Source organism: Cantharellus anzutake (assembly GCF_015039405.1).
Source record: "Cantharellus anzutake strain C23 chromosome Unknown EI90scaffold_60, whole genome shotgun sequence".
In the NCBI taxonomy this organism is placed as follows: domain Eukaryota; kingdom Fungi; phylum Basidiomycota; class Agaricomycetes; order Cantharellales; family Hydnaceae; genus Cantharellus; species Cantharellus anzutake.
In genome coordinates, this window is record NW_024067010.1 from 274,293 (window position 1) to 301,795 (window position 27,503).

Genomic DNA, 27,503 nt, shown 5'->3' on the forward strand with positions numbered 1-27,503 from the left:
AGTCACATGAGACCCGAGACCCGAGGTCCGGGCCATCCGGCCGCACTGAGCATCTGGCACAGGGCGCGCGCGGGGAGTGCAACAGCCGGGTGCAGTCACGGGTGCGGGTGTGAGTGCGGGTGTGGATGCGGTATGGGCTAGGTCAGGGTGTATGCCCTGACAATATCACTTTTTCGCACTGGAGTGACAACCAGAAATGCTTGAGAAAAATAATACTCTATTTTCTTACTTCTCTAAGGGGGGCGAAAAGTCGCAGAAAGGGTCTCCCTTTTATACTCCTTGGGTCGCCTTCCTTTTTCACGCTCTACCTTCTATTTACAGGATTTATTTACAGTGTATTTTTCTCAAACTGAATAAAAATGAAATTTTCATGCTATAGTTCTACTGCGCTTTTGCTGCGCTGAACTGCGGTTCTACTGTGGTCAGACTGCGCCTAGAATTCTTATTGTCCTCCCTCGCCTAAGCTATTTTAATGGTTAATTGGAACTTGGCTGTGCTGCATTTGCCACAGTTACCTATTTCAAATTCCCTATATATACCATTAAATTTGCTATGACTCGATGATTCTGAATTCAAACTTCGTATTACTATGCGTACGGCTGTGCTGAGACCTTCAGCTGATTTATTCCATTTTTATTTAGTGACATTTAGTTAAAATGAGACTGAAATGGTAAATGAGTGAATTATTCAGGTTTAAAACTGAAAGAAAAAGTTGCTAGTAATTAAGAATTACTCAAACGAATGTGTTATAGCTCTCCACCTCATTAGAATATCGTTCCCTAAAATTCCCGCCATGGTCCGTCGTAGTTTAGTGGTTTTCGTGAATTTTGTTCATATTCCCTGATTCCCTTTTGTATTATCATATCCTAATCCTCCATATGTATTGTTCGTTGTTATAGTAGGTCGTCCTTGAAGATTTCATATTTTTATGTATTTTATTTAGGACTCTGGACCTCTTGAAGCTGTTTTCCCGCGCGTTTTCAGGTTTCTAACTTCATGTCCCTATATCTCATTCATTTCTGGATGTTTTCTCACGTTCTTGGTATCATAAATTTTTATTTATTCCCACCTTTCCAATGGTACCAAGGTTGTGTCCTATTTCCTGGTATTCGTTGAGTTAGCAAAAGTTCGCGCGCACATTCGGTAATCACGTGCGTCATTCCCATAGTCGTTCATATGCGGGCGCCGTTTCCGTTTAATTGTTCGGGATTTATGATATGCGTGGGTGTTTATTTCTTTCATATGGGCTTCTGTGATTTATTTCAGATTTTTCCCTCATGATTTAAGGTTGTTTTGCACTTTCCGTGCTTTGTTTTGACCGGGCTCTTCCTTATTTGGACGGAAATTGGTCTTCGCGATCTGCCGAAGTGCGGATCTCGGTTCCGACGGCCGGTTCCCTGCGCATCGCCACCCTCACATGTCATTACACATGATGCGGATTTCTATATTCCCGTCATGGGTATAACTTCACAACGGCTGGACTGTTTGGGCTGAAAATTTGCATAACTATAGTTCCCCATTTTTAATAATTTCCGTGTAAATTTCGTTGTATGTTTTAATTATGGATCCTACGCAAACATCGTCTTTTCCCTAAGCTCGGACTTTTGATGTCACTATTCCCGTTATTGGATATCTCATTAACGCATGATCCTTTTATTATGGAAATTTGGGAGGATTAAGATTGGATCCCTTCCTTTCTAATGGGCTATCAAGCTTGTCTCGGTCGTTACTGGTTAATCTTCGCGCTTCCCTTTTAGGCATTGTCCTCGTTTTGCAGGAGTTTTAGTCATATCTCCATCGTTTATAGGTAGTTTCCCCTGTAATTACTCTCATTGGTTCCGTTTGGAGGACATCTACATTTCCTATTGTAAACACGACTCTGACTTTTGCATTAGTTCCTGAGGAATCTTCGTTCCGTGGTACTTCCATCCTTGGCTACGTGTTCGGACGTGGGAAAGTAGTTTCCGTGGAGGTTCTCTGATTATTTTTATAGTCAAATCTTGGTCGATTGTCCTAATTCTTGGTTTAATATTTGCTATAAATTCCCCCGAGAATTCTGTCTCGTTGATAGTAAGTTTGAAGTATTTTTGCTATTTTTCTTTCTTTCGATTTATCGTGTATAGTCATAATAATTCGTAAAAATTCGTAAAATTCGTTAAAATTCAGGTCCTTCTATTTTCTCATATCTACTTGTCGTATGAGGTTTTTGTGATTTATCTGGCATATTTCCATAATGGGTTTCCATAGTGTGGCCGTTATTTCTCCTACAGCGCTCTTGGCATAAGTCGCTGAGGCCAAAGCCCTCCGTCACGGAGACTCTCCCTCGTCTCGAATCTGGTCTCTGACAAATCACGTGCATCGTTCCCATAGTCGATCATATGTGGGTGCCATTTCTGTTTAATTGTTCGGGATTTATGGTATGCGCGGGTGTTTGTATCCTTGTCAGGGCACACCCGCCTGACCCGGCCCCACCTGACCCAGTGCCCCACCATCCACTCCTCCCAACCTCCCCCTCTTCCCCTTTTACTCTTCTCCTTCTTCTCTCCTCTCTTTTCTTTTCTCTTTCCTCTTTATTCTTTTCTTATCACATGGATGACTTCCTTTGTATCAATGTACCATTGACCTGGCTGCAGTGTAACGCACCCGGACCCAGACACACCAGATGACCTCCCACATACCGGATGCTCCTGGGACCTCTTATGGAGGTACCCGGACAGATGTGGCTGTGTGCGTAGATGATGTGGCACTTCCCACATGGCCTCAACCACATGTATATAAACACAGCCTAAGTGGGAACTGAGAAGCAACCTTCTTCTCACATTTCCCACTTTAGGCAAGTAGCTTACATTTCCCTTGTTAATAACAATAACACATTTCCCACTTTAGCCTGAGTGGCCAGGGACTCTTGCCTGCTTTGGGCCCGTTGTTACATGCGCCTGCGTCATACCTACCGGACCCTCAGCCCCAGGCGATATACCCGGGCACTCTCAACCCCAGGTTGGTCCCTGACAATCCTTTATATGGGCTTCCATGATTTATTTCAGATTTTTCCCTCATGATCTAAGGTTGTTTTGTACTTTCTGTGCTTTGTTTTGACCAGGGTCTTCCTTATTTGGACGGAAATTGGTCTTCGCGATCTGCTGAAGTGCGGATCTCGGTTCTGACGGCCTGTTCCCTTTGCATCGCCACCCTCACGTGTCTTTGAACATGATGTGGATTTCTATATTCCTGTCATTTGTCAGGGCCCGGCCTCAGACTCGGAGGCTCCCTGACCTCAACCCCCATCTAACCTGTCCTCACACTATGCGGGGCATGAGATGTATAGTAAAAGAAAGGGAATATATACACTTGCCTATGCGGGGCATGAGATGAGAAGAAGGGTAAAGGTCTCATCTCCCCGCATGGTTGCTATATAAAGGAATGGGTCACATGCCCACAACTATACAGCTCCTAGAGTTGTGTAGTGTGACCCGGAGGGAACATCCAGGTGGCAGTGCCCAGTAAGCGTGGGAACGTTCTGGGCGAGTTGCTCGCCCAGAACTGTGGCTGTGACCCATGGGAACATTCTGGGCGAGCTGCTCGCTCAGAAAGTTCCCACGCTATCCCGTGCGCGCGTGTACACAACACACAAAGGCAACAACAAGGCAACAGTCAAAGAATAAAAGGGGGTAAAGTAGGTGGGGAGTCCGGGGCACCCTAAGGCAGGGTGCTGAACCCTGACACATTGGTATAACTTCACAACGGCTGGATCGTTTGGGCTGAAAATTTGCATAACTATAACTATAGTTTCCTATTTATCATAATTTCCGTGTAAATTTCGTAGTGTGTTTTAAATATGGATCCTATGTAAACGTCGTCTTTTCCCTGAGCCCAGACTTTTGATGTTGCTCTTCCCGTTATTGGATATCTCATTGATGCATGATCCTTTTATTATAAAAATTTGGGTGGATTAAGATTAGATCCCTTTCTTTCTAATGGGCTATCAAGCTCGTCTCAGTCGTTACTGCTTGTTCTTCGCGCTTGCCTTTTTAAATGTTGTCCTTGTTTTCCGAAAGTTTTGTTCATATCTCCATCGTTTATGGGTAGTTTTCCCTGTAATTACTTTCATTGGGTCCATTTGGGAGACATCTACATTTTCTATTATAAACACGACTTTGAATTTTGCATTAGTTCCTAAGTAATCCTTGTTCCGTGGTACTTCCATCCTCGGCTACGTGTGCGGGCATGGGAAAGTAGTTTCTGTGGAGGTTCTTTGGTTGTTTTTATAGTCAAATCTTGGTCAATTGTCCTAATTCTTTGTTTAATATTTGCTATAAATTCCCCCGAGAATTCCTTCTTGTTGATGCTAAGCTTGAAGTATTTTTGCTAATTTTCTTTCTTCCAATTTATCATGTGTAGTTGTAATAATTCGTAAAAATTCGTTAAAATTCAGGTTCTTCTATTTTCTCATATCTACTTGTCATATGGGGTTTTGTGATTTATCTGGCATATTTCCATAATGGGTTTCCATAGTGTGACCGTTATTTCTCCTACAGCGGACGGCCTGTTATGGCTCAACAAGCATATCTACATACCGGACACAAACGATCTCCACCTCAGGATCTTGAGATACAAGCACGATCATCCACTCTCCAGACACTTTGGTCAGAACCACACATTGGATCTGGTCCGTCAAGAGTGCACTTGGCCGGGTATCCGTTCATTTGTCAAGGACTGTGTCTCGTCCTGTACTGCCTGCACCCGTGCCAAGGTCCCTTGTCACAAGCCCTATGGCTTGCTGAAACAACTCCCCATCCCTGGTCGCCTGTGGAATTCGATATCTATGGACTTCATTGAACAGCTTCCCCCATCCTCTGGCTTCACAGCCATCTTGGTAGTCATTGATCATCTTTCGAAGCAATGTGTCTTTATTCATATGCATGATACCATTGATGCACCTGGTCTCGCCAAGCTGTTCCTCCTCCATGTATTCTTGAAACACAGCGTACCATCCCACATCACTTCGGATCGAGGATCCGAGTTCGTATCCCATTTCTTCCGCTCTCTAGGTAAGGCTCTTGACATCCCCCTTCACTTCACTTCGGGTTATCACCCAGAAGGGGATGGTCAGACCAAGTGGATGAACCAGACGTTAGAACAGTATCTTCGGGTGTATTGCAACTACCAGCAGGATAATTGGGCTGAGTTCGCATACAATAATGCCCCCAATGCTACTACTGGCATCTCCCCATTCTTTGCCAACAAGGGATACCATCCGACCCTCGTCCTCAGTGCAATGATGATATCAGGGCCCTGTGGATGCTAGACGCTCACCTGCACCCAACTTCAAGGTTGGTACATTGGTCTTTGTTAAGGCTAAGTATTTTAGATCCACCTGACCCTTGAAGAAACTCTCAGAAAAGAACCTCGGGCCCTTTGAGGTCATCGCTGTGCCAGGAACCCACTCCCACACCATCCGCCTCCCTGAGACTATGAGAGCCATACATCCGGTCTTTCATGTGTCCCAACTTGAACCAGCCATCCCCAACACCATTCCCAACTGTGTACAACCTCTGCCTCTGCCTGTTGAGATCGACGGTGAACCTGAGTATGAGATTGCTGAAATACTAGATTCCAAGTTGGATTGTAGGCGTCGTAACTGCAAGTTACTGTACATTGGCTTGGGTATGATGGGACAGATGAGGAGACTTCTTGGTTGCCAGCCACAGAGCTTGGCCATGCCTCTGACTTGGTTTCTGACTTCCATGCACTGTATCCTGACAAGCCAGGCCCTCACTTTTCTTAGAGTGCTCATGCATCAACTGGCCATGTGTTGAGTAGGGTATGGCACAATGGAGGTATATACAAAAAAAGAAATCAAGGCGATGCGCCCACACCATGGGAAGTATATGTGGGTGGGTCACCCGCTCCCCCACTGTCCGATTTCTCCTTCTTCTTCCTCGACCTCTCCTCCCATGTAATCTTGGCAACCTCACTGGGCAACTGCCTCACAGCATCGGTCAACTCCCTGAGGGCATTGATGATTGCCTCACCCCACTTCCCCACGTCACCCTCATCCTCGTCCCAATCCTCCTCCTCCTCCTCCTCCTCATCTCCCCCATCCTCAGACGTGTGTACTGGCACCTTGGGTAAGATCACCCGCAGTTTCTTCTGCTGCAAGGGCATTGCAGTCCCTGCTCGAATCATAACCAGGTTGCACTTGGCCCTGGCATGCATGCAGTTTGTGCACACCTGGTACTTGCCCTGCTCACAGACCAGCTGGGACTTGATGCAACAACCACAGGGGGGCTTCTCCCTTGTGGCCTGTGGAAGGTTGACTGAGGCCTTGCACTAAAAAAAAAAACAAACAAAAAAATTACATGTGTTAGCCTCAGGGACCTTGTGGCAGTAAGTGTTTAAGATGCCGGCTGCTCACCTTGCCTTTGGATGACCCAGCCGCCCGTGCCTGCTGGCGCTTCGCCTCTGCCTCCTGCTCCCTGGCCTCCTCTTCCTCACGCCTCTTCTTTCCTTTAGCCACCCATCTAGCTGCCTCGGCCGCTTTCTTGACTGCCTTGCACCTCACCTGCTTGTTGAGCTTCACCTGCATCATGGCAGGCTTGTCATCCGTTGCCTCTTGGATGTCCTCTTCATCCCAGGACGCGATGTTGCGGAGCTCCAGTGATTTAGCCATGAGGGCGGAGTATTGAGTCGAGTTGTTGGGTAATGACTGGACTTAATCAAATTGATGTTTGATTTCACATGTGGATTCAAAATTCGGAATTGGCTGAACAATTCCCACATGCACCAATTGGGCCTCCAGGGGCATTGCAAGCAGGAAGGGAAGGCAGGACCACAGTCAAGGGGCTCGCCTCTCTCCAGCTGCTCCCTCACCAAAGGGAAAGAAGAAGGGGGGTGGAAAGGGCACCTAGGGTTTCGGACTCACTGTGACCCCGGTCCCAACTAACTGACCTCCCTGGAAGACAAGCTAGCAGTACTGCCTGCGAAGCACTGTCCCCAAGACTACAAGCACTCAGACACCACCCCAGGCACACGGACCTAGTACTTAGTGGAGCAGAGGGGAGAATCTCTGTATCATACTAGATACATCTTGTATATAAACCCAGGTTATACTGAGCTAATGTCCGAGCAATCCGACGGTGTTAGGGACGGATAGAAACGGATAGAAACGGACAGAACAACATAGAACAAAAGAAACAACAGAAAACATAAAAATATATAGGAACGGCCACACAATCGATAAACTCTGACGATATCCACAACGGCTGCACCAAATCTCCCGATCTTGGACTCGTTCTACTCGTTTTGATGGTAGCTTTCCAGCGATACCAAGTGCATCCGGATCGGAGAAGAACTGGGGGAGTTATGGTAAAAATACTATGAAAGCGGCCTGGTAACATGTTCGGGTGGGCCATAACCTGGTCTGAAAAATTATCAAAAAAAATACAACGATGATAGGGGAGGTTCATCGAGCTTTGGGGGACTGGGGTACTGTGTGTCAGGCGCTAGGTAATGTCTGTAGGCCATGATATAGCGGTGTCAGGGTACTACTGGCTTTTCCCTCCTTCAGTGTCGGCCCTAAGAAGGGGATACGGTCATGACCTGGCATATCCACCATTCCTGTCAACATGTCCTAGTGCCACTTGGCCCATCCCACCCACTACCACCATCATCTGTCCATCCATCCATCCACCTGTCACCCTCATCCACACTTCTGTCAGGGCATGGATGGTTATCCAGCCAGCCCGGACCCCTATCTGGATAGGTTGAGTACCCATAAGTCGATATCTGCGTGTGATTTGCTGTAGTTAGAATGCAGGCTGTATTCAATGCGCTATTTCCGCTATCATGTCATCCCTTACCCATTATTGCCCCCTTATCCACATGGTCTATTCTCCTGTCTCGTGTTGCTTCTCGTCAGGGGACGGACCCCGGGTCCCCATGACCCCTCTCTATGGCCCACAGCCTAACCTATGAACAGCCCTGTCCAGGGCAGTGACTCTACTGTGGGTAAGAAAGTGATATAAACAAAGGGGCAAGTAGATACACTTGCCTACTGTGGGTAAGAAAGTGAGAAGAAGGTTAACTTCTCACTTTCCCACAGTGGCCCCAATATGGCGAAAACTTCTGGGGATACCCGGAAGTCACATGAGGTGGGATCCGGGGTCGGATCATGCAGTGCGCGGAGCGTGCGGTGCAGGAAGTGCGTGGGAAGTGGAGTGGGTCCGGACATGGGTCCGGGTCCGGGCTAAGTCAGGGTATGTGCCCTGACACTTCTCTATCGGCTACCATGTATTCCCAATGTAGCTGCGCTCTTATGAGTTGCGGAACTCATGTATATAAGGCCTTATCGCCAGCTGGGTTGGCTCCCCAGCTTTTACAACGACTAGTTTCCCAGGGAGATTCTTACATGCGAACTGATGCACAGACTCTGACAACTTCCTCCCCCATGCATGTACCTTCCAACCAAGGTTGCCTGTTTGAGTGGTTCATTGTTGTCCACCTGCCAGCTGGACGGTGTCAGGGCACACCCACCTGACCCACTTCCACCCAGGCCCACCTCACCCGGTACCTCTTCTCCCATCCTGCACCCTTCTTTCCTGTTCTCTCTCCTCTCTATCTGTCAGGGACTTGTCTGGGGTCGAGGGGGCCCGGGTGTAGTGTCTGGGGCTGAGAGCCTGGCAGGGGGCAGATTGGGCGTGTGTACTGACAGGCCTGATGCAGGACAGTGGTCCCTGGCCACTTAGACTGAAGTGGAAAGTTGAGAAGAAGGCTACTTCTTCGGTTCCCGCTTCAGGTTCGTTTATATACATGCGGCTTAGATCACATGACAGGTGCCACGTCACCCTCGCACACAGCTGTAACCACCCAGGTGTCTCCGTGGGAGATCCCGAGGGCATCCAGTGCAGGCGCGCGTACTGGGCACAGTGGGAAGTTGCCCGAGGTGCCTGGGCCGGGTACATGGTGGGCACGCTGCAGATGGGTCAATGGTACATTGATACAAAGAAGGTCGTCCGTGTAGAATAAAGAGAGAATAAAGAAGAAGTAAGATAGGAAGAAAGTGAGGAAGGAAGAATGAGGAGGGAGGAAGGGAAAGGGGGAGGAGGTGAGGAAGGGTGGACAGCGGGGTACCGGGTCAGGTTGGGCTGGGTGGAGCCAGGTCAGGTGGGTGTGCCCTGACAGACAAAGGGAACTGGAAGGAGAACAAAGGGGGACTGGATGAGGGAACAACCCCAAGGGCCAAGAGGGGAAGGAGTGGAGGGGGTTGTGGGGAATGACAGCTGACTAATATGGAAAGGAAGCAGCTGTCTAAATAAGGAAGAGGCAACAAGAGGATTAAATGACACCATACAGTAGAGACTGCAGGGTCCGGAGTCAGAAGTCAAAGTCCAGAATATTGGCTAGATGTAATAAATGAAATGCAATAAGGAATACAAGGAGATAAGACAGAGGAGGAGGTCAAAGTCCAGAGGCAGAGATGTGACCAGAGTTCTGGAGGTGGAGGTGCAATGGGGTTCTGGTACAGGAGTCCGGAGCCAGAGGTGGAGCATCACAAGCTCTGGTCTGGAAGGTATGAGGTTGGGATTGGACCCGGAGTAAACCGGAGTCGGATCGGAGGTAGTGTTGGATGTTGTGTTGGAGCCAGAGGTAGAGTGGGCTCTCAACAACCAACAGGGGGAGGATGTGGAGGATGTGGAGTTCTGGAGGAGGAGATGGAAGTCCAGAATCAGGAGTGGAGGTCCGGAGTTGTATGGATATGACAGTTTCCTTATTTCCTTTTGTTGGCAAGGTTTGCCAACATTAACCATTTGTCTATTTTTTCATTCATCAATATTGCACTTGATCCACCACTCCTTCCAGGCCAGTCCATTTAGTTACTTGTGCTTATAATGCATGTAGGTTACACTGGATGTACCTCAGTGTTAGAACTGGGCGAGGGCAGACGATTCCGGAGGGAACTGGAGACTTAGCAAGGAGGGACCTTGGCCTCAGCGACTCAAGTGGAGTGCTGTGCCATTGCTGTTTGTCCATTTGGTCCTTAATTTCATAGGAGGTGAGCAGGAAGTCTCTAGGGGGCATTTCAGGTCGATTTTAGACTAAGGCCTAAAACGAGTATGTACAAGTGCCAATATATATAATGGAGAGGGCAAAAGCACAGGGAAACAAAGGGGGTCCGAATTGGAATGAAGATGTCCGAACGGGAACAAAGGGATGACAGAAGCGGAGCGGTACCGACAGTCATAGGGCAGAACCTGTGGTACATCCGAAAGGAGGTAAGGAGGGCAAAGCCCAGAGGGGCAGGAGGATGAGGGGAAGTGGGGATGCTAACTGGCTAGAATGGGAAGAAGCAGCAGTCCAAATAGGGATGAGGGGAAAATGCGAGAGATACATTACAAGCAGCGAAAGTGCCGAAGATGATCCATGGAGCTTGGAGGTTGCGGAGCTTACAGAGGTTACAGAGGCGGGGTTGAAAGTCCAAGGAATATTGGCAATGGTGTTTACGTAGTATGAGGTCACCAATGCAATGGACTAAAGCCAAGGTGGAGTCAAAGTCCGAGGTAGGAACTATGATGAAGTCTCGGAGCAAAGGTACGAGCAGTGTCCAAGTACGAGGTACGGGACAGCAGTGGAAGGTCGGTGGAAGAGGACCAGAGGGAAGAGAGAGGAAAGAGGAAAAGTGGAGGAGAGGAAAGGTGTCAGGTCCGGAGGTGAGTGTCGGAGCGGACAGGAGAAGGGTAGGAGAATGACGGAAGGGTGGAGGTGTTGTGAGGAGGAAGTGGAGGAGTGGGAGGAGGAGTAGGAGGAGGGTGGCAAGAGGAGTGGTGTTTGGTCCGAGGTGAGTATTGGAGCGGATGGAGATAGGACAGGAGAAGGACGGAGGAGTGGAGGTGGCATGAGGGGTGAGGGGAGGTGTGGTGTCAGGACCGAAGGTGAATATTGGAATGGACAGCGGTAGGGTAGGACTCTGGAGGTGGTGAAGGAGGAGGTCCGGGAGTTGGGTCAGGATCGGGTATGCACGGATATGACACTCAGTTTGTATATTGACTTGGATTCCCCCCCCTAGTGTCTTCTCTACATCGTAAGGCTTCTGTCTGAAATTGGGACAACAACGTAAGAACAAAGTGCAGTGCTCCACCCAAGTTGCTGAAGCTGAAGTCCCACCCCTCCAACCTTACAAGCCCAGACAACTTTGTGTGCCTTGTGGATCATCTGGATACACGTCCGACACGTTCCTGACAATCTTTATCACAATTGGTGCTCGCAATGTGCATTATGGTGGCCCTCCAGAATTCCTGACCAGTGTAAAACTGAAATGGTGAAGCACTTTTTCGCATTATTATCCTCTCGCTCATTGACTACTACAGTATGTGCAGTGTGTGGAGCTGCAATGCTCTTGTCAGCGATGGTTCCGGAACCCGTGAATCTAGCATCTTATGATGTGGTGGTACTGCAAGGTCATTATCCACCATCAGCACACCCCTGGCCTCATCATCCTCTCTTACACAATGTCATGTTGTGTCCCAATGGAATTGTCAATGCTTCGACCTCCAATGTCTGGGTCTGAATGTGCTGCAAATGCAAATGCACTTTAAGTTGTGGTTGTTTGCCTAATACTGCATTGGCTAACAATCTTTTCTTCGGTCCCATTCCTCCCCAATTAACAGACCTATCTATCATAGAAGAAGCCTTGATCGCCCGTCAACATGCCAAATCCTGGATTATCCATTTGCAAGATGAATCCACATTGAATGCTCATTCCGTTGGCCTGGCTGCACCCTCTTTCAATGGTACTGCTCAATGTGCATTGAAAGGGCATATTATCATTTTCCCCATGAACCCTGAAGCTCTGGCCCAATTTCTGCCTCCGGCTTTGGAAGAAGTCATTACCCCTCTGTGCATCATCTTTGTGGGTCCTAGCCCCCCCTCGAAAGAGTGGCTGTTGAAGAATGCACGGCCTTTGATAGTGAGACAGGAGAAAGTACAAAGAGCGCTGGAATGGCTCATCCATCATAATCCACTGTATTCCGACATCCAACTAGATGAGGATCATTTGAAACAACTACCCAAATGTGACATTCCACCAGTACTCATTCACTCTCACTGTCCCACAGCAGCTGCTATGGCGTCTGGATCCCGATATGATCCACACACCTCCGAAGATGGGGACTGCAGTCCCACAGCTGGTCCTATCTATCAAAATGTGGTGGTATGTGACATAGATATGCATGATGCAAACACTGCTGAAATGACAGCTGCCACCATCAGACACCTGAAACGTGCTAATGGTGAGGTGGGTGCTCACATCCAAATCAAACATTTGCCAAATCCAGCCAACCACTATTCTGATCCCCATTTGCTCGCTCTCCTCTACCCCACTCTTTTCCCCTTTGGCATTGGTGCAGAGCTGCATAACTGTCGTTTGCCACTGGGCTTACAGCTCTTGGCTTCTCATTTGTTCTCTCTCACTGACCGTCGTTTTCAAGAGCATTACTCCTTTTTGTTTGTCATCTTCAACATCATACAATGTCAGATCACATCCTTCCAATCAAAATTAAAAACTACACATTCCAATTTCGATCATGTTGTACACACTCTGAGCCATGTTGCCCCCGTCACTTTTGATACAGTCATTGATTGATTCTGTTGTGGTGATTATGCTGCAGGCACTGAGCCTGATGAATGTCAGGGCACACACCCTGACTAGCCTGGACCCGGACCTGCATGTGTGCTCCACCCCGCATGCTCCGCATGCTCCGCACGCCACATGCTCCAGGCCCGGTTCCTATTCCTCATGTGACTTCTGGGTATCCCCGGAAGTTTTGCTGATATTGGGGCCACTGTGGGAAGATGAGAAGTTAGCTCCCTTCTCATCTTCTTACCCACAGTAGGTTATGCCCTGGATAGGGCTGGTTACACTACAGGGCTGTGGACCATAGGGGAGGGTCATGGGGACCCGGGAGTCATCCCCTGACAATGAACATGTGGTCCTTAAACTCATGCATGATGTGTCTCTAATTTCAGCCAAAGTTCTGGGTTCCCAAGCTGCTCGAACTCAAATGCGAAACGAGATCAGAGCACTCATCTTTGAACGTGGTTGTCCTACCTTTTTTGTCACCATCAATCCTGCAGATGTGTACAATCCCATTGTCAAGTTCCTTTCAGGGGCTCAATTTGACTTGGATGCCATCTTGCTGGCTGAGGTGCCCTCCTACTGGGAACAGGCTTCCCTGGTTGCACGGAATCCCTTTATTGCTGCTTGATTCTTTCGTATATACATTGAGGCCTTCATTAAAGCTCTCTTGGGTCATTCCAACACCGACCACATCTGTGCTGATGGTATCTTAGGCCCTTGTAAAGCTTACTATGGAACAGTCGAAGCTCAGGGATGAGGAACCCTACATTGTCACATGCTGGTGTGGATTGAAGGTGCTCTGAATCCTCAACAAATAAAGGATCGGGTGTTAATACAGCATGACTTTGTTTGGCAGACTCAACTCTTGGAATGGTTGGATGACACTATCAGCAATGAGGATCGAACACCCACAGGACCCTCTGTTTCCCACTCTGATAAGATTCATCCCTGTACTATCCAATGTCATCCAGATACTCACTCAGAGTCAGAAATGCAGAAGGATTTAGATCTTTTGGTTCAAAAGTGTCAGTCCCATAAACATTCCACCACTTGTTACAAATGAGGAGATGGAATTTGTCGGTTTGGGCACTCTCCTGACCACATCGTCTGCAGTTCTTCCATGGATATGGAGACTGGTGAGCTCAACCTGCACCAATGAAATGATCAACAACTACTGCAAAACGATTTTACAAGCAGTGCATTGCAATATGGACATAAAATTTATTGGTTCTGGCACATCAGCTAAAGCAATTTTGTACTACATCACCGATTACATTACCAAATCCCCTTTGAAAACAGAGGTAGCTTATGCTGCCCTTCAGGCCGCTGTGCAGAAAATGCAAGATAGCTCTGACTCTGAATCCACAGCAATTGATTGAGCCAAAAGTATGTTGGTGAAGTGTGCAAATGCTTTGATTGCAAAACAAGAACTTAACGTGCCTCAAATTGCTTCATATCTTCTCAGTTACAACAATTGTTTCACAAGCCATCAATTTCGATCCTTCTACTGGTCTGCATTCACCTCATATGTTCAAGTGTTGGACGCCTCCTCACCTCCTCCTCCACACACTACCCTTTCCACTCCAGACCCAGCTGAGGTGTTGAACGAACAAGAGACCACTGTAGAGAGTGATCATGTCACCAGCACTTTCCAATGCTCAGGTTCACAGTTGATGGATTATTTGGCTTGAGATTCATCCCCAATGTTTGAAGCAATGTCAGTATGGGATTTTGTAGATAAAGTATACAAATGTGCTCGATCCACTGTCTCAGTCGATGGCAACATGGAGTCCATGACAGCGGAACCAAATCATCACTTACCAACTTCATCTTTATCGCCTGATCATCCACAGCATCTGAGTCACATCTTGTGAAGATGTCAAAAGCGCTGGATTCCTGTTACGAGGATGGGGAGAACTCCCCTCTCCTCGATCCGTTCTTATAGAGGGATGACGATCGTTGTATCTAGTCTGTACCATAATGGGATATGTAATCGATGAGTGATCCCAGTCTTGCATGGGAGTGGACGATCAAATTCCCATTGATCATGGTTGGTGATGTAGTGAGCTATTAAGGGATTGATGGTAGGTAGTCAGAGACATCAGGAAGGATGGGTCGGCCACAGGTACTTGGCGCTCCATTGGAGCGTACTGTGTGCGTGGTTGCGACTTGTGAGGTGGGTGAGAACTTCGTATAACTGCCATCGGTTACTTGGCGTTTGCATAGCGAGTGTACCGGCATCACGGGAATGTGGACCTCAGAGTATTCATGATCTCTAGGGTCGTGATATGTTGTTGTCCATCGAGCACTGGGGGGAGAGCTGAGTGATGAAGTCCCGTAGGATACAGATTCCATAGGATGATATACAAGTCGAGAGTCTTTGACTCATGACCTCAAGTTCTCATGGCGAGGGCCGCTAGAGGACTTGACATAACCAGACTTATAGGACATGTTGCGAGTTGTACAGTCACACAGGTTCAGTTGAGTCACAAGAAGGGGTTGATACAAGGGATGGCACACAAGACAGTTGTAGAGAGTAGTAGTAGTTAGCGGGAACCGCCTTTGGCGGTTTCCGTACAAGACATGTGACTATCTACAAATGGAAGGGTTGTGGGAAATCCCACGAAACACAAGTAACCTCGGCCAGCACCAAAACCCCAATGGGGAAAGCTTTGCATGAGGGGGGGGAAAGGGGTAGAACGAGTAAGGAGGGTAGGGTATCAGGATAGATGGTGAAAGGGAGAGAGAGGGGGAGCGATAGAGAGGGGAAGTCTTTGACTATGCGACGGATATGGTCGTTGGAGACTCCGTATCCGTAACATCACCCCCCAGTCTCCTAATGACCATGATGCGGTCCCCAAGGGGCGTATCTCCATGGGTCATCTCTCCAGGGTGACCAGCTTCTCGAACGCTCGTGATAGGAATCCAGAGGGAGGGAGTCATACTGAGCTCCACCAGAGGAGGAGGATGGATGTGGGTCCGGTCCCGGGTACTGCATGGGCGGGGGGTAGGGCTGGCTCATAGAAGGAGGATGAACAGTCGTGGGAGGAGCTCCCAGGTTGACGATGAATGCAGGCACGGCGGTGTTGGTGTTGCTATCCACCACCCACGTAGGATTGACTGGCATCGCGAAAGTTGACGTCGGTGGAATAGACTGTGCCCCTCCAGCGCTATATGGTACCATGCTAGATAGGGAAGGATCGAGATTCGAGTCTCTCGGGTTAGGACGGCTGTCCCTTCGAGCAATCGAATCCTGAGACATCGGTTGAGAAGACCACCTTCTATCCACATCCCTGTTGTAGTCAGATCGACTAGGTTTGGGGCAATATGAGTCCATCTGAGTTCGACAGGTTTCGTTCCCCATTTGCCAACGAGCCTGTCCCGAATGACCCGAGACTGATCCTTCTGTTCGGCCGGGATACGGATGGGACCTTCTCTCTTCTCAAGGCAATTTCCTCCAGCGGTTTTGGTTCGATGAACCCGAGGGAGAGGATGAGGCAGAAGAGTTGTCAGCGGAAAGGGCAGATGGGGTGTTGGTGGGATGAACGCTTGACTGCGGCACCACCACATTCGGAGGGGGTAGGAAGACCGAACTCCCTGCACCTGGCCAGTTGGGAGATGGAGGTGGTATGGAAACATCTCCTAGGTTTAAACCCAACGTTCCTGATGTCAGCTCGTCTGAGCCCTCGTCGAAGGGAGTCAGTGAATCTGGCTGTGCCAGTTGTTGCTCAGCGTCATCCATGACCACCTCTTGAGCTTTGGCGCGAATCATGAAGCATCCAGTATCCGGGTAGTAGAATGTCCGGCTTAGACAACGTCTCTCCACCAACTTGAGGGTGGATGGGTCCTTGTCAGATGGGGGAGGGCCAGGCCACATGAGTCGGAATTCATAGGCCTCCCTGTCTTCAGCACCAGGCAATGGTCCGGGTGTGTCTTCCCATCTGGGCCAGTCAAGGAACCAAGGAACTTCAGTCCCTTGAGCCAACGGGAGTTGATAACTACGAGCAGCCTTGGCATGTTCGCTCAGGTCCAGTTCTTTGAACAATCCATTCTTGATTATGCGACATGGCAGCTGACAAGCTCACAGCACAATGAGCTAAATATAAGACCGGAATAATGCGCCTAGAAGTGCAAATATGACACGAAAATAACATGCTTTAGAGAGAAGTAATTGTGAGGTAGGGGAGGCGGTATGACCATGTTATAACTCGTGTTAAATGCCCATGTATGTATATAACGCACGTTAAATGAAAGTGCTCGATGTTACATATTTTCTGGCGCGCATTTGTAATTATCCAAATTTGGTCATATTGAGCATTCCCCAAACTTCATGTTACAGCGAGTTCCCTAACTAAACCACCGAGCCCTACTAAATGTCCTTTAGAAGCTTCACACCAGCACTCAAGTCGAGACCATCTCGTCCTCCGCCTAGTTCACACTATAGCCATGCCAATGAGCGAAGTCTCTCAGCTCAGCATGATGACGAGGAATCAGAAATACACGGACCAGATGATACTAGTAGAAGCGTATGTAGATGCCCAATGTCCCCAAAAATGAATGATTTCACCCAGTGAGCTGCATTACAGCATCAAAGAAAAAACATCCACCCACCTAGAGGGGTTGCGTCCTCCCCGGTATTCCGTAACCCATTCCTTACCCAGCCAGCATCCACAAGTACACGCAGTGGTACTCAGCCTCATCACCGCGTGAATACAAAACCAATACCCGACGAATTGATCGATCCCCACCTTCTTGAACAGTCGTCCGCCCGCAACATTGGGGCAACTATTAAAAAACTTGTTACCGAAGTCTCTGGCCTTCAGACTACTGTCAGCCGGCTTACCTCTGAAGTAAGGGAGCTTGTGAAAATGAATGGTCAACTAGAACAGGAATGGTCAGAAAAACACGAAGCATTGTTAGAAGAAGTGGCGGAGCTCCGTGGAGAGATACTTAAGATAAAGTCAACTTCTGACAGCGGGCCGAAGCAGCCTGCCAAAACTGGTCGCTTAACGGAACTTGATGTGAGTATGAAGAAATGTTGCATAGACTCAAATACACAGACAACCCTTCCCTAGAAAGCCATCCGTAGCTGCTTTGATCATGCACAAGGTGTGAAAAATGGGGACTACCATCCTGCCGAAGATGATGGTGCCTTGTTTATACAAGAACTGACATCCGATGGCCAAATTGTGCACTGGGTTCGTCCAAATTGGGGTGTATCCTTCCAGGCAAATGAAGAATGGGTGCCCCATGTATTGAAAGTCCTTAAGAAGTACGGACCAAAGTATTGCGGACTTACACAAGAAGAGATCCTCAAAGTCCCTCGCAATAAAATTGTCAAAAAACTGCATAACCGCTTCAATAACATCAAAAAGAAGATAAGGAACCGGGCCTTACCTGAGCATGTCCGAGACGAACTGAAGCGACGGGCTCGGCATAGAAGTCGAGTACTCACCGTAAGCACCAGCCGAGACTTTTCAAATATTGGCTTGCCGACCTTACGTTGATTCCCTAGAAAGCTCAAAATCGTCGACTTGTCCGACATGCATTCCCACCTCTGGTTGGCCCTGAATATGACTGGTTGTTCACCGGGCCCCACCAGAGCTCAGATGATTCCGAGTACTACGATGATGAGAAAGAGATCTTGGATCAAGGTGCAGTTATGCCACTCATCCGACGGCAAGCAGGCTACCTAATCCCCGAAGTTCGTATGCAGAAACCGAAGATCTTTATCTCTGATTCATCTTTTGACAGATTGTCATATGGAAACAAGAACTTGATGGCAAGTATGAAGAGTATATTGCTCAGGTGCGCCGTGAATCCAGTGATGGCAGAACAAATATTGCGGAGTCATGCCCAAAGATCCTTCAAACCCTCAATCTTTTGGATGCACCAATTAAGTTCAGCGCACTCAGGAAAGAGAATGGCCCTGATACGAGAATTCCTCGTGCCTTTGTTGATCCTGATTACTTGAAGCGCCATCCAGAGATGGACAGACCATGGATCATACGCGAATCATTGGAGGAAGAGGGAAACCATCACACGTTGGGATTTCGCCACATCCCGGATGTGGGTTTGCCACCACAAGACCTAGACGAAGATCCAAGTGAAGATGATGCTGCAGTTGATGGATCAACCATTCCAAAGTCACCACCAAGGAAGAAGGTTAAGACTAAGAAGAGCTCGAGTGTGCTGCCGAGACCCCGTCCTAATCTGAGAAGAAACGTGGCAGCAAGTAGCAAGAGGAAGGGGAAGCAAGTTGGAATGTCAAGCCCCATTCCGTACAGTGCATCTGAGGATTCAGAGGAAGAGCAAGCCGTTGAAGAGCCTGATGGCAACGAAACTGAGTCAACTGACGGGCGATTTCGGTGGAATCGACAAGTGTGGAGAGCAGGTATACCAGGGGGAGAAGTCGTAAGTTTTTGGAACGATAACAGAAACTTAATGTCTGATATTGCATAAAAGGATGCAGAAATATCTTGATATTCGAATGGCTTTCCTGCGATTTAGCCAGGATATTTTCAGGAGGCAGTGATCCGGACTATGCGCTAACTTGTCATTAGTTAAGAAAGCATGTAATAAACATCACACAACATACGTTCCAAATTTGCTTCTGAACCAGCACAACACCACTATAATAGGTCTGGTTCCTGATTGATCTAGAGATGAATATTCCAAGTCAGATGTGTGACACAACAATAAATGTACAAAATGTACATGATCAAAGGAAACCGTAACCCAAAATGAAGATCCGCAGAATGGAACTGTACACAACACCAGCCGGCCTTCGAGCTTCTCAAGCGGAATTGCTCTTGGCGACCCAAATCGGTCTGGGTACCATATACCAATGCCAAGTTCGGCAGACCTAGTTGCTTGGCAGTACGTCCATTGCTATATCAGAGTCAATGTATTCACTTACCAAAGATCCCACGGAAAACCTGGGATATTGTTGCCTGTCAGCAGTGGTCGGACCACGGCAAACCTGGGGGGCTCAGACACCATCGATCTTGGATTGTCAGTTGAGTTATGGTCATACGAAAAAATATAGAGTATCTCAACGGGTTGTCGCCCCTCGATAAACCCAAATCGTGCACGGTTCCCCCTAGATGCTGAGCCAGCTCCATACCGTAGCCCTTTCACCAGGACATGGGTGTACAACCACACATCGCCAAGAAACCCGTTGCCAGTGGAGACACACGCATCGCGTATTAGGTTGACCTTAGGTTGTAACATATCCCTCAGAAAAACAAAGACCAATTCATAAAGTTCGCCAGAAATTGCGCGGAGATTTGTATGTTTTCGTTGACCAGGAAGATCAATGAGATCTGTAAATGAATTTCCCCATGCTCTACTTGGTGAGACTGAAAACTCACTTGATTTTTGCGCTGCCGCTAGAGATGCAAGCAAATTTGAAAAGGTCCCCCGCTTGCGTTGCCCATTATTGTCTCCCTTAATGTGGCGTTCCAGCTGTGCTGCGACATCAAGGTCATCGCTGGAGGGATTTTTAATCATCTTGAGGCTTTCAACCTGATATTAGCTTTGTTAGCACTTGTTTACCACAGAAATAGTTAAGTCCGTAGTAGACGAACCAGCTCTTGCAGCAGCTGCATCTTCAGCCAAGCACGGGCCATTGTGCTTTCGAGCTCTCCCGCACCATGGCCATTATGATTCACATTCGCAAGAATCCTATTGTGACGTTCGGGCCCAAAGCACCAGGTCGCATATACAGGGCCATTGCACCTCAGACCTTCCAGCATATGAAGCGCTATGTGACAATATGGGACAAGATGACATCCCATAGCAGCCCAATCCTGAAACGCTTGCACTAGGCAAGCATGTGCACGCATGTAGTCAGAGATGCTTCCGCTCTGTGTCCCTATAATACGCAAAGCCACACAGACTTTAAGAACATTATTGTAGTGCCTTGCATAGTTTCTTCGAGGCGATGGGGGGCTTGGGTTGTTCCCATCCTGATTCCTAGCGATATTCAGTGAAGCAAGAAACTTTTGACGACGCTTCTGCACGAGTTTTGCCTGAGCAATCATCGATTTTGCCACAGTCAGATTTTGATGCGACGGGAGTGGAGCCTCTTCATTAGGAATCATGCCATCTTCTTGCCAACTTGCGTATAGTGCTATGAAGAGAATGGCTGCTAGATTTCTCCATTCATCTGCCTTGACACGTCCTCCAGAAAGCGCCTGCGCCAGATAGGCCATTGTTCCTGTGAAACATAAGGAAGCACACACTGACATTTTTTGGAAGCCTCCCAACCGAAGCTGGCCATAGTATCGCATTCTGGATGAAGGACTCGAACTTCTCAAGTGGATTTGATTGATTGGCCTTCCGAATAAACATGCCGCCTCTTAGAAGGATTTCGCAGGAAACATGTTTGACAATCCCTTTGCAGTATCAGCATACATTAGTCCTGAGCAATAAGATATACCTAGGAGGGAAGAATGCATAAAGTCGACCGGGTTGTCCCTTGAAGGCATCCAGCCTGGTAACTGGTCAAGTGGTGACCACCGTTTCCCACTACGCCTCGTCAAAAATTCCCGTTGATCAAGGTTCTCGGTCTCTGACCACATAAAGGAATATCGTAGGAGTCGGCTGTCACTAGTTGGCCGTAAATCTACGGCACGAGATAAGTCACAATAGAGGGAGATAGGCATTACCCACAGTTGAGATCAAATCCAGTTGGATCGGCTAGACTTCCAATCGTCGCATTGCAGAATGTACACATATATTCATTGGAAGTACAGCCCATTCTCCCAGTAGCAGCACAGCTAGCAGGAAGGTCAGAGCAACAGAGGTGAAGGTGGCCATGCATGAGTTGTTTATCCTGGCACCTGAAGACTCGGAGAAAGATACCAGCTTCCAGCTTAAGCATGTCGGCAACCAGGAGTTCTAGAATTCCATTGAGCTGTATCTGCGATGGCTCGCTTGGCCCAGGTATGACCATATACAGGATGGTCTCTTCCATAAGGAATCGGATCGAGCGTGGGAGGTTACAGATCGTCAGGTAGATAGCGCCTACACTGTATTGGTACCAGTTTGCACATTGAAACCTAAAAGTATCATGAGTGGCAGTTCGCCTTCCTGCTAAATCTCGAAAACAAGCTAGCCACATACCAGTCAATATTGAAAAGGAATACAATCCCACAAGGCAAAGCCACAAATCTTTGTCGACTCGTGTTCATGCATTCGTCAGTTATCTCCCCTCTTCCAAGACACCGGCGCCTTGTCAGGGACTCGTCTGGGGTCGAGGGGGTCCGGGTATAGCGTCCGGGACCGAGAGCCTGGCGGGGGGCGGATCGGGCGTGCGTACTGACAGGCCTGATGTGGGACAGTGGTCCCTGGCCACTTAGACTGAAGTGGAAAGTTGTTATTATTATTAAAGGAGAAATATTGTACTACTTACCTGAAGTGGAAAGTTGAGAAGAAGGCTACTTCTTCGGTTCCCACTTCAGGTTCGTTTATATACATGCGGCTTGGATCACATGACGGATGCCACGTCACCCTCGCACACAGCCGTAACCACCCGGGTGTCTCCGTGGGAGATCCCGAGGGTATCCGGTGCAGGCGCGCGTGCTGGGCACAGCGGGAAGTCGCCCGAGGTGCCCGGGCCGGGTACATGGTGGGCGTGCTGCAGATGGGTCAGTTGTACATTGATACAGAGAAAGTCGTCCATGTAGAATAAAGAGAGAATAAAGGAGAAGTAAGATAAGGAGAAACTGAGGAGGGGAGGATGAGGGGGAAGAAGGGAAAGGGGGAGGAGGTAAGGAAGGGTGGACCGGCGGGGTACCGGGTCAGGTTGGGCCGGGTGGAGCCGGGTCAGGCGGGTGTGCCCTGACACGCCTTAGGCCAGCTTCAATGGCTTGCCAGCCCCAGCCATCATGTATGTCATGCATCTTTTCGTCAACTGGGTGACAACTGTAGTGTTCGGCCTCTGAGATCGGTGGAACAATCCCTGGTTCATCTCCTTGGTGCCGCCAATGCTGCATCTGATCAAATTTTCCTGGGCAAAGCAAGATCCGTTGAAGCACAGCATCTAGATTAATGCAAGGCAGAAACTTGATTGGAATACGTCTTTCCATCCCATTTTCAGCAGGCTTGATCGTGTAGAGAAGTCCTGAACAAGTCGCATGTGGGCATTCAGGTGATTCAAGTGAGGGAAACTCGCTTGAATGATGAGGCCGCCAGCAAGCACTGCAAAGAAAGTAATATGAAATATACGGGTCACAGGAAAGACCCAAACGTTTTTCTACAGTTGGAAGGGTAATTGCCATAGTATCGAGATCGTGAAATAGGCCGCCGCCACTGTATTCTTTTATTGATTGAAAAAGTGCCCTTTGGCCCTGAAGAAATTCGCTGACTGCTGCATGAGTAGCACCATGATAAGAAGACATGATAAATGCACGGATGTAAGCATTCCGGATAGGAGGCGACTCTCGAAAGGCAGAAGGAAGAGTTTCTAGTTCGCCGAGGGCATCAGGTTGAGACTTTTGGCCTTCTAGCCATTTGAAGATAGCATCTGATTGCTGAAATAAAGGGTCTTCACTTATATCAAGTGGCGCAATATTGTCATAGTAATCCTGATCAGAGCCCACAGCTTCATCGCCGTCCAAAGTTTCATCTGCTATATCAAGTCCAAGTTGGATACCCACAGGTGACCCAGAACCACTGGTCGATAGAGAGGATGAGTCCGACAGCTCTGGGTCAGAGAAATATGGTTGACAAGATTTGTTCAGTGATGGCAGTTCAATGTTCATAGCACTATCACCATAGTTATCCAATGAAGAAAGGATGAAGCCCTTTTGTCCTCAAGACTGAATATTTGCTGCCGATAAATCTTCCGTGTGGGGACTAGAGGGGAGTGCGGGTGTCACAGTAGCTGCCACAGGATGAGACGCGTCGTTCAACATTTCCTTTATCATATGGGCCTTTATCACTGAGGGGGTCTGAAAGAGGGGCCCATATTCAGAACCATGACACACGCTACATGGACACAGTTGGCGCTATCAAGTGGCGCCAGTGTGCGCGTATGTTGGGGAATGCGTTCAAGTTGCATTGTGCAGGCCGAAGGAACTGGTTAGTCTGAGCATTTGCCGGTAGTCTGAGAGGACATACACATCGTCCACCCATGATTCACTGGGTGCTTCTTTGGTTTCCGGAGTGCAAATGGTGTCAACAAGTGCGTGCCTGAAATGCCGTGAAGGCGTGAGAAACGTTGCGAGAAACGTTGCGATTGGCGTGCGAAACGTTGCGATTGCTCGATCAGATGCCTATTGCAAGATTAAGAAAGGAGCCGTTTGATGGGATGGCTTCAGATCGAGGCAGGTGGCCGAAGGTGGAACAAGCTCATATTATTCAGATCAATCACGGTGCCGGCGCTCCAGCAGAATTTCGCTAAGTCAACAGGGCAAATTACATCTCGTTATATTCCAAATAAACACTACAATTAATATTTGCTAATGTGACACGGATTTAACTCGTGTTATATCCCATTTTCCACCAATAACGCGCTTCAACCAGGAGCTATATTTTAGCCCTTTTGCAGTGGCTAGGTATACAGCGAACTCGGGTGAACTTGCTGTCAATTGATCATCAGTTGAACTTTCTTCAAGGAAAATTCCTTTCAGGGGTTCCAACCAGGATATCTTACGTCCCTCTTGGACTTCTCCTTCCATCAGGTGTTCATGGATCCGGGTGTAATTGACAAAGGCTGTAAGGAGGGAAATGATCCGGAGTATGTAGGTATATCGAGATATTATGGTGAAGGGGTGTTGCCAGGGAACGAACTGGAAGGCAAAGATGTGACTGTCTAACTTGTGCTTGCCGCCCGACTTGGACTCGACTTTGTATATTACTTCCCTCAATTCGTTAGGCAATCGCAATTTCATGAGGGCCTCAGCCTTGAGCGTGGCAGCCTTTGAAGACTCCCAACATTCCAGTAGTGGGGTCAGAGATCGAGGTGGAACGTTCTGGTTCCCGTTTTCTCTCAGCACTTCGGCCTCATTGAGGTGGTGATTTTCAGGTAGCAAGAGCCACAATCGATCCAGAGATCGAACACCGGGTCTTACATGGTGCAAGGTGATGTACGAGAAGGTCGGGTCAAGAGGTCCCAGCTGCCCGTTTAACCACATAGGGTCAGATGGGGCTCTCTTGAAGGGTGCAGATGATACTTTGGCTGCCTCGAGACCTGGGCAGTCCCATCTGTGTTTGTCTGTGATCACAACAGAGTTACATGGGGTGGGCCTGCAGCTCATACTTGCCAGTCCGAGAGACATTGTCAGTTAGGTTCGTTGATGGGATCGCAAGAAGAAAATGATGGAGATGGAAGATGATCGAAGTGTACCCTGATCACGTGCTGTTAATCGACTTCGTGTGAATACCTGATTGGGAAGTGGGCGCTTATTCACATCTGCTCAGGCCTGCCTTCAATCTATACCCTCCGAGGATCTCGGGGGCATTTCGGAGGTCTCTTTCAGTTGCCCAGGTGTCTTCTTGTACCCCATATCCTTTCCACCTCACTCTGTACAGGAGTTTCCCTTTCCGCTTCCTGTGCCCCACCACCTCTTCTACCTCAAACTCTTCTGAGGCTTTTATGTCGTCCCTGGGGTTGGACAGTAATGGTCTTGAGACGTCACCAGGTGAATGATAAGGCCTTAGGTGCACTACATTCACCACGTTATGCATAGGGTAGGAGTCGGGAAGTTTTAATCAGTAGGCGTTCTCGTTTATCACCTCTGTCACCTCGAATGGTCCAATGTGTCTCTGCATTAGCTTCCTCCCTGTACCCTTTACTTCCAGGAGGTTGAGTTTATGAGGATCGATCAGTACTAAGTCTCCCACTTCATACGTTACTCTCCTGTGTTTGGCGTTGTGCGCTCTGACTTGATGCAGCTGTGCCAGATGGATTGCTTCTCGTGCCCATCTTCTGCATACATTCAACGCGTCCACTCTTTCCTCCACTTTGACGTTGAGGGACTCTTCAGGAATTAGGAATGAGCTGGGCAGATGGGGTCAAAAACCCATCAATAGCGTAGCAGGAGTTTCTCCCATAGTAGTGTGAGGACTATTATTGTACGCTAACATCAGAATGTACAAGAATTCATGCCAGTCGTCCCTGTCCTTATTGACATAAGCTCGTAACATGACTTCCAATTGCTGGTTCATTATCTCCGTCTGTCTGTCCATTTGCGGGTGTGCAGCTGAAGACATCGCCAGCTTAGTGTTAAAGTGATGCGCTAAGGATGACCAGAACGTCGAGAGAAAATGAGGGTCCTGGTTGCTGACTATTACTGCAGGCAACCCCACATGTTTAATCACATGGCACCATAATAAGTCTGCAGCACCCATCGCGTCTGTGGTGGAGGAGCATGGGATAAAATGCCCATATCTCATGAACTTGTCTACCACTACCAAGATGGCGTCTGGCTGTGTGGTTCCTTTAGGAGGGGGTAATCCCATCACGAAATCCAAGGTTATTGTGTGGTATGGCAAGTCTGGGACAGGCAAGGGCTTCAGCAGACCCGGCATTTTGCCTCTGTCATGCTTGATCTTCTGGCAGATGTCGCAAGTCCCCACATACTGTCGAGTATCCTTTCCAAGGTCCTTCCAATAACACTTAGATTTCAGGCGCTTGAGCGTCCTTTCTATACCCGCATGAGCGGCCTCGTGAGGGGTGTCATGAATTTCCTTGAGGATCGTGGTCCTCAGACTTCTCGGGACACATAGGTGTCAGTTGGTTTGCAGGTCATCCCAAAGTAGCAACCCTTCCTCCGACACTTGGTAGGCACCTCCTGCTACACCACCGTTAAGGGTTTTGTGGTATATGTCCCCGAATTCCTCGTCCATGTAGTAGGCCAGACGGAATTCCTTGGCTGTTCTCGGGGCTAAACCCAACCATAAGCTTGTCGTGCTCTTTTCCTCTTGATCTTCGTCCATGATATCCGTGCTACATGATAGGTCTAACTTGTCTACGGCATTAGACTGTGCCCTGGTAACCACAAAGGCTCCTTTCGCTGGGTCCTTGCGCAGATACGTGCTCCAACTTTGGATAAGGTCCTCCTGAGCCAGGCTGGTTTCTAGACTGTGTAGCTTTTCCACGTTTGGGGATATCGTTTCCGGGGTCCGGGCCAGGCTGTCAGAGACCAGGTCGAGACAAGGGAATGTCTCCATGGCGGAGGGCTTTGGCCTCAGCAACTTATGCCAGGAGCGCTGTGCCAAGTAACACATCTGTGCCCTAACTTACTAAACTGGCAAACAGAACTGAAGGGGGGTAAACTCTAGTCGATTTTATTACTGAGGTGTAACCTATGTACAAGTTGAGTATATATAGTTACAATGAGGGCAGGCCCACAAATGGTGGAGCCGAGCCGAGCCGAGCTAACGGGGTTTAAACATTAGCCGATTGAATATTACCAACAAGTCGGGTTATGGGGTTAGCAGAATGGTAGGCGATAACCCAGAAATGGAAAGGAGGGATAGGCCCGAAGGTGGGCTTGCAGGGCAAGCGAGTGTATTGCCCAGTGGAGGCGGGAGTGCACTAGCGGACGTCGGAGCTGTCCGGAAGCCTTCGGGGCTCCATACTTAGGGAGGTGTAGTGTCAGGGCACACCCGCCCGACCCGCCTCCACCTGGGCCTACCTCACCCAGCACCCCTTCTCTCACCCAGCACCCCTCCCTCATATCCCTTCCCCCTCTATCCCTCTTTCACTTCTATTTCTATTCCTATTTCTATTTCTATTTCACACGGACGACCTTTCCCTTATATCTATGTATTATTGACCTGCCTGTGATGCGCACATGACATGCCTAGCCCCGGACGACCCCGGATGGCTCTAGGGCGCAACCCAGTGCACGCGCGTGCA

At 48.5% G+C, this 27,503-nt stretch overlaps 4 protein-coding genes across 4 annotated transcripts; 2 read left to right on the forward strand and 2 right to left on the reverse strand.

Annotated features, from left to right (window-relative positions):
* Positions 1–11,686: 11,686 nt before the first annotated feature.
* EI90DRAFT_2833454 (uncharacterized protein) lies at positions 11,687–12,397 on the forward strand (the record flags this gene model as incomplete). The annotated part of the gene is made up of 1 exon (XM_039053636.1): positions 11,687–12,397. A coding segment is annotated over one exon (711 nt), but the record flags the coding sequence as incomplete, so codon positions are not given.
* A 4,441-nt stretch (positions 12,398–16,838) lies between these two features.
* On the forward strand, positions 16,839–19,166 carry EI90DRAFT_3243699 (uncharacterized protein; the record flags this gene model as incomplete). The annotated part of the gene is made up of 7 exons (XM_039066544.1): positions 16,839–17,157; positions 17,218–17,652; positions 17,707–18,087; positions 18,147–18,335; positions 18,386–18,439; positions 18,494–19,045; positions 19,104–19,166. Exons 1-7 carry the CDS (start codon positions 17,005–17,007, stop codon positions 19,164–19,166), a joined length of 1,827 nt encoding a protein of 608 aa, XP_038911685.1. The 5' UTR covers positions 16,839–17,004.
* A 1,033-nt stretch (positions 19,167–20,199) lies between these two features.
* Positions 20,200–21,518, reverse strand: EI90DRAFT_3146837 (uncharacterized protein; the record flags this gene model as incomplete). Its single annotated transcript, XM_039065462.1, has 5 exons — positions 20,200–20,507; positions 20,529–20,852; positions 20,878–21,030; positions 21,075–21,260; positions 21,308–21,518. The coding sequence occupies 5 exons, from the start codon at positions 21,516–21,518 to the stop codon at positions 20,200–20,202; spliced, it is 1,182 nt and encodes a 393-aa protein (XP_038911686.1).
* A 919-nt stretch (positions 21,519–22,437) lies between these two features.
* EI90DRAFT_3157328 (uncharacterized protein) lies at positions 22,438–23,400 on the reverse strand (the record flags this gene model as incomplete). The annotated part of the gene is made up of 1 exon (XM_039066104.1): positions 22,438–23,400. The coding sequence occupies one exon, from the start codon at positions 23,398–23,400 to the stop codon at positions 22,438–22,440; it is 963 nt and encodes a 320-aa protein (XP_038911687.1).
* Between the last annotated feature and the right edge of the window lie 4,103 nt (positions 23,401–27,503).